The following is an 11,490-nucleotide window of genomic DNA, read 5'->3' as shown; positions in this document are numbered from 1 at the left end:
CTTGGAATGGAAACAGTTTAACAGTAACTTTCTAAAATATTATACGATGTATAACTAACAAGCCATTATGATTTCAGAATACAGATCGTATCACATTCTGATCAGAAGCATATTCAGACAAAAACTGCAGTGTTCGACAAATAGAATTGAACAAAGTCACACCCTTTGGACACCTAGAAAAACAACAGGAAAGACCTGTGTTAGTTTGCATGCGAGCACTGAAGGCAACAAGTCAAAAGAGGATGCTAAAATACTATTTTTATTACTTGGAGTAAACAATTTAAAATTATATCATAAAGCACTGTAATAAACTTCACTATACAATACACCAGAGATATATGATTTGACTTTGAAATCAACCCCAATGGCGTTGTAACAATATTTTGGCTATGAGTATGAAGTCTAAAAACAATGTCAACAGATCTTATAAGTGGGGAGGGGGGCGCGCACTTACCTTCAATCTGTTTGGTTTCATGCTTTTTCTGTTGCAAAGTTGGTTTCTTCAGCAAGCTGACCACGATCACCATTGCTTCACATGTACACAAGGTCCTTTTTGATTTGATTTTGACTTCAAATCTGACATGAGTCAGTAACTGACAAAAATAAGTAACCAGCGCGGCTCCTACATTTGACTTATGTTCAAAACCCCCTAACTGCATTATGGGATTCGAAACAACCAATCAGGGGTTTAGAAAAGGTCACATGACAAGAAAAAACTAGAAAAAAGTTCTTACATCATCTTGAACATTACCAGGCAAAATAAGAATCATCTTTCTTAAACTTTCTGGTATTTTCTTAAATGTTGCTAAGAAAAACAAGAATGGCGTTTCTTAAACTTTCTAGGGAAGAAAATAAAGAATGTTTAAGAATATAATACTAGCCGTATCTTCAGCCTAATCAAAGATTAATTTTATATGAGACTTTCTTGTTTTTTTCTTATCAGTATTTGTCAAGAAAGATAAGAACTTAATTCTTGTATTTTCTTAAATGTTGCCAAGAAAAACAAGAATGATCTTTCTTAAGCTTTCTAGTCAAGAAAAACAAGAAACTTTAAGAAAGAAACACTAAGCAGAGCTTTATTCTAATAAAGATTTAGATAATTGAATTTCTTGCTTTTCCAATCAGTGTTTGCCAAGAAAGGCAAAAACCAAATTCTTGTATTTTCTTAAACATTGCTAAGAAAAACAAGAATGGCCTTTTTCAATTGTTCTAGGTAACATGAACAAGAAAGTTTTTGACATACACAAGAAAAAACAAACTTAAATCTGATCACTTTTGATGTCAGGTAAAAAGAAATCTTCCATGGAGATTAAATAAGAAAATTTAACTAAAGTCTGAGAGAATTTTCAAGATTAAAAGAATTTTTAAATCTTGTAACTTTAGAAATCTTCCCCTAGAAAATATTGTCTTTACTAAAGAAATTTCAAGATTTAAAAGAATTCTAATCTTGTAAGTTAGAATCTCCTCTAGAAATATTTCTTCACCGAAGAAAAATCAAGATTTAAAGAAGCCTAGTTTAGAAAAATTATCTCCACTCAAGAAAAATAAGAAAATTGTTCTTGGTGCAAGAATGTAGGTATACAGAAAATTAATTTTGTTCTTATTTTTTTCTTATTATTCTCCCCCAAAGAAAAATTTTCTTCCCATGAGAAAATAAGAAAAACAAGAAAAAGCATTTTTGGTAGTGTACAACTTAAGATCTAGCAAAGATAAATACATGTCTATATGAGAGTAGATAGGTAGTTTGAGTTTACACAATATTTCGCTGGCTTAGGTAAATTGACCGTGACCGGCTGGTAAATTGGCGATTTAGTCAGACTAGGAACTTATGAAGGTAGTAGATAGTCAACGATTCTTATTTTTAATAGCCGAAGTAAGGAAAGTAGTAATCTCCATGCAGATTCGATGGGGCAAGGGGACTTTATGTTAGCCACCCGTATCCAGACGCCCCCCGCCATTGGCGGCCAATGGACACAGGAATTCTGCTCTGAGGAAGAATAAACAGTGCAGGAGTTTGGTCAGGCGAAGTTACTAGTACCTTCAGTTACTTGAGTGGGTAACATTAGGCATTTGCTTGGCAATTGCGCAAATGTTAATTTGAATTTGTAAAAAAAATGCATTTGCTCATTCTCTTTTCTTGTGTGGTGCGTGGCGTTGGGGAGGTACGAAAATATAAAACCCATTTTGGTCGTATTAAGTACAAGTATTTATATCAAATATTTATATCATATATGTCATATTTATAGCCATATTATATCCTGTACCCTTGCAGAGTGAAACAACATCATGGACGCAAAACATGCATGCGTGCTGATATTCCTTCTGGCCATCATGGGGGTGTTTGGATCAACAAAAGATTCCTGTGACTGTCACAGTATGGTTGTTAACTGCTGGTGTCGCCGTCTGAACCTCACTGCAATTCCACAGAACCTACAGACAGCAGGTCACATTGAAAGATTATATTTACAACATAATCTAATCACAAGTTTAAATCAGTTCAAGTTCCATTCTTTACAATACTTGAATACGTTATTTCTTGAGAACAACTTACTAACAAAACTGAAAAATGGCACTTTTACAGGCTTGGGAAACTTAAAAACCCTTTCCATGGGGCATAATAGCATTAATCGTATCGAGGTAGGAACTTTTAATACATTGTTAAAATTAGAATGCTTGTACCTGTATCACAACAAGCTAACAGATCTCAAATCTAATACGTTCATGGGGTTAGAGAATTTGCGAAAACTTCATCTCGGGAATAACAACATAAGAAGTATTCAGCCTGGGGCGTTCAATTCAACCTCAAGACTTGAATTCTTGGAACTGATGCGGAATAAGCTCGCATGTCTTAGAGCTGGGATGTTTGCAGGACTGGATAACTTAAAAAGATTGTATCTACACATGAATGCCATTAGTAACATTCAGGCTAAAACATTCATTCCAACACCACGGCTTGAAACCTTGGATCTGTGTTACAACAACCTAACAAGGCTCAATGCTAGCATGTTTACAGGGCTAGGAAACTTATTGTCCCTTAAAATGATGTATAATAACATCTACGTCATTGAAGAGGGAACATTTGCAGAGCTCAGAAGTCTCTCAGAGCTAAATTTGCACGACAACAAGATAAAAGTGTTTCCCATTGAAGATTTGTCAAATATACAAAGCATTTCTGATCTTAACCTGCAGAAGAACCAAATGGAAGTATTTCCAATGATGGCCTATAAAAAGTTGTCATCAATCTCTGAGGTAGTAATTAAAAGAAACCCCTGGCAGTGTGACTGTAGGATGCTTCCCTTTAGGGTGCAAATGACAGGGTCTCATTCATTTGAGAACCAAATCATTTGTTCCAAACCTGACAACTTCTATGGGCGCAGGCTTAAGGATATTGATCTTCAGATGTATTGTGATCATGAAGAACCGAACATTGTCAGGTTTGAGAGAAGCAAATATCATAACTCATCAACAAAGTGGGAGAGTCTGAACATTGTCAGGTTTGAGAGAAGCAAATATTATAACTCATCAACAAAGTGGGAGAGTCTGGTATGTGAAGCTTCAGGTATCCCCACACCAACCATCACTGTGATTTATCCTTCTGGATTAAACAAAAGCGTTCGAGCAGGGGGGAGGGGGGCACCAATGGATACCAATGGTACAATCGCCATAAACGTTAGTGCAGATGTACCTGGTCTGTATGTCTGTATAGCAGCAAGTCCTGATGGCTTCACATTTTCCACATTGTCTGTTGAACTCCATCTTCACAAGTTGAAAAATCTTACAATAGAAGGCAAACCAGAAAACAGCAGTAATCTAGAGTCAGCCCCTTGCTTCTCCCTAACTGTTCTTGTTGGGTCTGTTAGTATCAGCGTATCTGGCACTGTCCTAGTTTGTATCATAATCTTCATGATTTGGAAAAAAAGAATGCCAACGAATCGGTCTTCACATAAAAACCCCGGCGTTGTTTCAAATGCCACAAACAACGTGTCAACTAGCAATAGCCGTGGACTCGCGGCACTCATTTTGTCTCCAAATTTACGTAGAAACCCATGGTATGACTCCAAGACATCGGTCTCGCAGCATACTGGCAATGCGGATAGCCCAACACCACAGCATATATATGACAACGAAGATATCTTAACATCGAACCCTACAGATACAAACTTGCTCTCGCAGCATACATATGACAATGCGGATAGCCTAACACCACAGCATATATATGGCAATGAAGATATCTCAACATTAAATCCTACTGATACAAACTCAAATGGCTCCCAAACCGCAAATAACACGTCTACTGTAACAGATAGGCCAGGTCACAGGGCAATGGTTGAATCGCTTGTTGTAAGTACATCATTAACAAACCCACTATATGACAAAGGTGCTGCTGCCTTGCAGCACACACATGGCAATCTGAATATGTCTCCAACTGACCAAACATCCTATGTTTTCACAAATACAGCTACTGTTACAGCTAGCAAAGATCAGACAACATTGGATGAGTCTAAGGTCATCACTAAACACTTGGTGAATCCACAGTATGAATTAACAGTTGCTGGCTCGCAGAACACATATGAAAATGTAGACAAGTCTCTAACTGACCATACAGTCCCAAACCCTAGAGTATTGGCATCCATGAACAACACCGCTAGCCTTGATCACGCAGCAGTAGCTTTGTCCAAGGTCATAAGCAGATCATTAGTCAGTACTGCACAGAATGACTCAGAATCAGCTGAATACTTACCACAGCATACATATAACAATGAGGATATGTCAGCAACAAATCCTATAGACCTAGCATCTAACAGGGGGACAGCAACAAACAGGACAGCCGAAGTAACAGCTGATCATGTTGAGACAGCATCAGGTACTGCACAGATTGACTCAGAATCAGCTGAATACTTACCACAGCATACATATAACAATGAGGAAATGCCAGCAACAAACCCTATAGACCTAGCATCTAACAGGGGCACAGCAACAAACAGGACAGCTGATGTAACAGGTAGTCATGATGAGACAGCATCAGGTTGCTATCAGTCTGAGAGTAAATCGTCTAAAAACCCACATTATGGTTCAAGTACAGCTGTTTCTAGTCAGTGCCATTATCTGTATGGAGGTGAGAATAAAGAAATATCATGGCAAAACACCTAAATAATCTTGAAAAAAAAAGAAATGCAACGTTATCATACGTATGGTCTAGAACTCTATGACTCTTGTAAGTGATGGGGTAATTTAACCAGGCCGGCTATGCTGTCTATATACAATAAAAAATAGCACACAAACGCTCCCAAAGACCCTTAAGACCGCCAGTTTTTGGCATGCTATGGAGGCTATGTATTACATATATATATATATATATATATATATATATACTGGATAATAATAAAGTGTCCTTCTTGTGGTATGTACTAAAAGGCCTCTTTAGACAGACGGTGAACGAATGTAGCACACTTTTTCTTGCATACATTGTTTATAATGTCAATGAAAACAAAAAGACTCCAGCTTTCCAGAACTAATATGAAATATTATGTCTGAAACGCTGCTTTGATGACTGTAAAAATATTTAGCAACGATCCACAAAGAATTAATCTATTTACTAGCAGCAGATTGTAAGCTATAATAGATTTGATATTTTAACTAATACTGTGGTGTTCATTCTTTACTACCTTATGAAATATTATCATATAGCCAGAAGAAGTTTTCTAGAACGATCTAACATATAGGAATTGAAATATGGTTATTATAGTGAAACCGAGCACTACTTTCTATACTGTTAACTATATATCAGACGACGAAGTACTCTGTTCATATATGTATCCAATAATAGTAGAGTTACGGGATCTCAATGATTGTATTTTATGTTCTTTACTGCTACGAAGGTCCATGTTACGTCGATGAAGGTTAGACATCCAGGTAATACTTTTTGCCAAAGAGAGACCAGAGGAGAATTGCAATTCTCCTCTAGTCTCTCAGTCACTGACGAAAGCTAGTGGATACTAGCTGAAACATTTGACCGTTTCCAAAATCATATCCAGTTGCTTGAGTAACTGATTTTTGGAGAATGTCCATGTTAATTTCACATTTACAAAATTGTAATACCTTTGACATAGTTCAAACCTTTATTCATATCACTGTACAGGTAGATTGTTGTAATTGTTACATCACCAACTTGTCTTCTTTACACTCATCATACTTTTATCCCTTTTGTGATTATGTATTATGTGATTATGCACATTGTTATTGTTTTTTACTCCTGTTTTATATTTATGTTATCGAGTAGAAGGCGTTATATACGTAATTGTGATTTTTGCCTGATAATCATTAAATATACACTATGTGAATAAACAAATGAATTGAAGGCACAGACCATTTTATGTAAATGACAGATTCTAGATTCTACTAACTTAAAGGGAAATGTAATGGATATTCTATTTTCTTCTCAATCTATCGTTATGCTTACTGAATTTTTGTTTCAAAAACTGTATTTGTAATTCCGTAAATAATTTCATCAGGTTGGTAAACGAATTAGTAGCAAAGTTCTTTGATCACAACCATTTATTTTTCACGAGCCGACGTTTCGATGACCGTCTGTCATCTTCTTTAGGGCAATTCTGACTGCTTTACTGTTCACTGACGTTAGATGTTACTTGGTGCATAGTGCACTAATTAAAGGTGTTACATAGTTCACAGTGCACTTAAGATATCACCAAGTAACATCTAGCGTCAGTGCACAGTAAACCAGTCAGAATTGCACTGATGAAGATGACAGACGGTCATTGAAACGTCGGCTCATAAAAATTAAATGGTTGTGACCAAAATACTTTGCTATTCACCTGTATTTGTAATTGTTTTCTTTAAGACAGACGTCAAGTTGGAGCGACTAGTGCCCTGTTCTAGTGTATTTATAGCAAAACCTTAAAGGCCCATTATGTAACTTTTTGACAATACAAATTATTGTGGCATTGAATAGTCAAGGTTTGAAAACTGTGCACATATCTGATAGCACTTAGCACTGAATGTTTTTTTAAACAATTGTTTCTCGATCTCTATATATTGCAATTTTTTTAAAATTTTCTACCACACTCGCAGCTGGACCTATACTTGTAAACTTTAGAAGTAACCTAACGTTACAACGTTTTCAAGATGTATTCAGTCCTGTGAATGTGTGTGTGCACTACAATGCAAGCGACATTATTTGTTTATTTGTTTATTAGAATTCACCACTAGTACAAACGTACAAGTTGAAGGGAGGACAAAACAGGTGTATTGACACCTTTACAAGTTGTCCTCCCAAACACAGCAATATGAATACAGAACAAAACAAATTACAATGTCGAACAATTGTTGACATGTAATACAAATTCCTACAATAACATTAGACATCCTAGGCACACTTTAACATGAATCTTTTCTAGTACCAGTATTTATGTTGTAACTGTAAGAATACACCTAGTTTCTTGGAATGTTTTGCACGTGTTTTTATTGGAATTTGCTACATCTTAAAGTAGTCAGCAGTAATATGCAAAATGCGTATACATACCTCATGTATATATATACAATGTACATGTACATTTTATTGTAATGTCTAGAACAGTTTGCTTACATCTATATTGTGTATATTTGACGGTAAAAAATCATATAACAAACAGTGTGTCTAGTGGTTTTACTGCATTTTAATTGTAGTATATTCCTATTTTTCATCAGATGCCTAGCTCGATATTTTTCGGAAAATCAAAGCTAGCAATACTAGTAATTGCGAAATGTTTTGTGTCTGATTTGTCTGAGCCCACGTAGTCTCGTTTCGCTATTACGGATCCGCGTAAAGGTTTAAAAAAAAGAGTCGTGACAACAAAAGAAATATAATTAAGCCCGAACAGTGAGTAAAAAGACTGTTTTTACACGACAAAATATTTTATTCAGCCGACGTTTCGTTCGTTGACCGACGTCCCTCGCCTTCCTCAGGGCAATTCTGACTGGTTCACATTGCATTGCAGCACAGATGTCGCTGCTATATAGATGCATTCCCGAACAGTGAGTAAAGAGACTTTTTTCACACAACCAAGTCTTTTGTTTCGGCGACGTTTCCTTGACCGTCCCTCACCTTCCACAGGGCAATGCTGACTGGTTCACATTGCACTGCAGCACAGGTGTCGCTGCTAGAGATGCATTCCCAATGCAATGTGAACCTGTCAGAATTGCCGTGAGGAAGGTGGCAGACGGTCACCAAAAAGACTTGGTTGTGCAGAAAGAGTCTCTTTATTCAGTGTCTTAACAACCATTCACGGATAAGCCCAGACAGCTTGCGTTTCAGTCGATCATCAATACCTTCCATCGCTCAAAAAAGTGGCGTATTCCAACGTGTTAGCCTATGGTACAGCGAAATTGGCGTATTCACTTCGCTCATCATCAGGTAAAAATGAGCATTGTACTGTCCCCTGTGTTAGTGGTGGCATTAATATAAATTGAAGAAACTTGAGTGTGCCGTCACCATGTTTTGTGATTACGTGTTGGAATTTAAAAAAAAGGCGTATGGAAGCTTGTTGTGGCAGCGTTCCCATCGCCTTGGAAACCTGACCTACAGGGGTCAAAGGTATTAGGAATCTGCCATCCAAACCCGGGGGTGAACAGAATTAGTGTACGTACATACGCAGTAGAATAAGGAATAATGTATACATAGGGAGTATACACTGAACATAAATCAAAACGGAGATATAAAACGAAGCGAGCATAGACCATATTCAGGACAAAAGATACAAAAACCGGAAGCTCTGCTGAAGTACCAAGGTCAGCCACCTTGGATAGGGAAGAGTCAGACATCATTCGTAGTAAAAATTAAAGGACCAAATTGGAGACTATTATCATATCACGAAATTGGTGATAAACACGTACACCTTACGTACCTGAGTCTATGTTGAAACAAGAATTCTGAGATTTCATACCTCCATGAAATATGTAGAGTTTATGTAAATGTTTTGTTTCATTGAAGTTCTGCTGCAGTACCAAGGTCTTACACCAGGAGGCCCATATTTAAACTTGACCTTCGTCTTCCTAAGACTTACCAACATACTAAATATCATCACAATCTATAAAGGCGTTCTGAAGTTATGATGACCACAAAGTTGCGGAAACACACACAGACACACACAGACACACACACATACAGACACGCCAAAAACTATACCTCCATTTTTCATGAAGGTAATTATCATGTTACATGCGCTGATTTGCATAATGGTAAATTAGACAGCATGGAAAAATATTAATAAAGAACTGAAAACAATGTTAGACATCACGTGTTTTGATTTATTGGCGAAACTAATATGCAGAAAGATTACAAATCTCTAACAGCTACATCATGTACCTTACAGAACGATTTGAAAACAAATAATATTTTTCAACATCCTAAGTGCATTTAGAACTAACTAGTTAGTGAGTGCTATAAGAGACGGATCATGACCCTTGACGTCGAACGAACGGTTTTGTGTACCGTGTAACTCTGTCACTATTGTCTAAAAACACAACTTCTAGTTCTGATCAAAAGGCTACGGAGCATGCATTCGTGATTTTACAATAAACTCATGCAAAAAGGACACAGTAAATAAGAGGTAGAAATAGTCCACTGTGTTCTGCTGCTGCAGTAGCTGGGCATCCTGCAGCATCAACCACGGAGTGGTTGTTCATTCTCATCTTTTTCCAGTGTGTCTGCCAAGTAGACGTGGGTAAATTCCGTCTTGGCTTCATTCATGAATAAGAGGTCACATTGCTAAAAGAGATCTACAAACCTCGCTACTGACTCAAATGATACCACATAAAAGTGGATATTTGAAGGTTTTCGCTGGTGTAAGATTGCATGTCGACACTCAGACTACTTAACTACCAATTTGAAAGAATTTGACTACATTTTTCCAACAGTGTTGCTACAGTTTTAACCAGTGTGAGTCTAAATGTGTATCTGAAAATTAACATCTCTCTAAATTGCTTTCAGCACTCGTCTTATCTGTACGTTTTTTTTTCCTCACCAGTGTGAGTCCTCATGTGTCTCTTAAAATTAGCAGGATCGCTGAACTGCTTGTTGCACTCCTCACATCTGTAGGGTTTCTCACCAGTGTGAATTCGCATGTGTCTCTTCAGATTAGCAGAATCGCTAAACAGCTTGTTGCACTCTTCACACGTGTAGGGTTTCTCCCCAGTATGAGTCCGCATGTGTCTCTTCAGATCACCCAGCAGACTGAACTGCCTGCTGCACTCCTCACACCTGTAGGGTTTCTCTCCAGTGTGAGCCCGAATGTGTTTTTTCAGATCACCCAACTCACTGAACTGCTTGCCGCACTCCTCACATCTGTACGGCTTTTCACCAGTGTGAGTCCTCATGTGTCTCTTCAAACTACACAACTCGCTGAACTGCTTGCTGCACTCCTCACACTTGTACGGTTTCTCGCCTGTGTGAGTCCGCATGTGTGTCTTTAAAACTTGTAGCCGACTGAAGTCCTTGCTGCACTCCTCACATCTGTACGGTTTCTCACCTGTGTGAGTTCTCATGTGGTCCTTCAAATTACCCAGCCGGCTGAACTGCCTGCTGCACTCCTTACATTTGTAAGGTTTTTCACCAGTGTGAGTCCGCACGTGTTCCTTCAGATTACCCAGCCTGCTGAACTGTCTGCTGCACTCTTCACACTTGTACTGTTTTTCACCCGTGTGAGTCCGAATGTGTCTTCTCAGACTACTCAGCTCACTAAACTGCTTCCCACATTCCTCGCATCGGCAGGGTTTCTCACCTGTGTGAGTCCTCATGTGATTCTTCAGATAACTCAGGAAGCGAAACGCCTTGTCACACTCGCCACACTTGTGGGTGTGCGGAGAATGCTGCCTCCGCTGCCCAGTCTCTCCCTCCTCATGTTCCAGATGGAATTCAGGTGTAGCCATGTTGGTCAAACCTGCAGGAATAATCATGTAAGAATAAACATCAGAGATTTGATTTTAATTAGAGAACAAATCGCGAGAGGAGCCCGGTTTTACATGGAGGCACTGGAAAAAACAAACCTACAAACAATTGAAAATACGTACAACACCCTAAAGCCTACATATTAAAACAACATCTCCCGAATCTGGTTTCATTAACAAATGCATTAATGCATTTTCAAATGTATGGCTCTGCAGGATAATACTTAAAAGATAAGTTAAATTTAGCATAAAAAGCAATCAATGTAAAGTAAGTCGAAATAAAAAAGAAATACTAGTAGTTCTTCGCCTGCCAATTAATAATGTATCCTACAGCTAGATTTAGGTTCCACACATGGAAAAAGTCATAGATGAATACAGGAAAGGAAAATCATGGTCAGGACTTACCGAGATGCACAGAAGCTCCACAGTATTGCACGATGTTTTCACGACGACACAGATCCTCACGGCTGCAGAGTCAGTACTGACAGAAACAGAGCAGTCAGGGACGCGTTTATATAGGGACTTATCATGGGTAGATTAAACCGGTCC

The 11,490-nt window shown here is 38.0% G+C and overlaps 1 protein-coding gene across 1 annotated transcript; it reads right to left on the bottom strand.

Annotated features, from left to right (window-relative positions):
- Positions 1-9,220: 9,220 nt before the first annotated feature.
- On the bottom strand, positions 9,221-11,434 carry LOC109474926 (zinc finger protein 436-like). The gene is made up of 2 exons (XM_019775424.1): positions 11,347-11,434; positions 9,221-10,934 (listed from the first exon to the last, which is right to left on the bottom strand). Exon 2 carries the CDS (start codon positions 10,921-10,923, stop codon positions 9,994-9,996), a length of 930 nt encoding a protein of 309 aa, XP_019630983.1. The 5' UTR covers positions 10,924-10,934; positions 11,347-11,434; the 3' UTR covers positions 9,221-9,993.
- Between the last annotated feature and the right edge of the window lie 56 nt (positions 11,435-11,490).

The sequence above is a fragment of the Branchiostoma belcheri genome, unplaced genomic scaffold, assembly GCF_001625305.1.
Source record: "Branchiostoma belcheri isolate BF01 breed outbred unplaced genomic scaffold, Haploidv18h27 scaffold102, whole genome shotgun sequence".
In the NCBI taxonomy this organism is placed as follows: Eukaryota; Metazoa; Chordata; class Leptocardii; order Amphioxiformes; family Branchiostomatidae; genus Branchiostoma; species Branchiostoma belcheri.
This window is presented reverse-complemented; position numbering and strand designations above follow the sequence as displayed.

Bases quoted from the DNA above. Each gene is read 5' to 3' on its own strand.
- LOC109474926 (XM_019775424.1), bottom strand. From the start codon at position 10,923: ATGGCTACACCTGAATTCCATCTGGAACATGAGGAGGGAGAGACTGGG.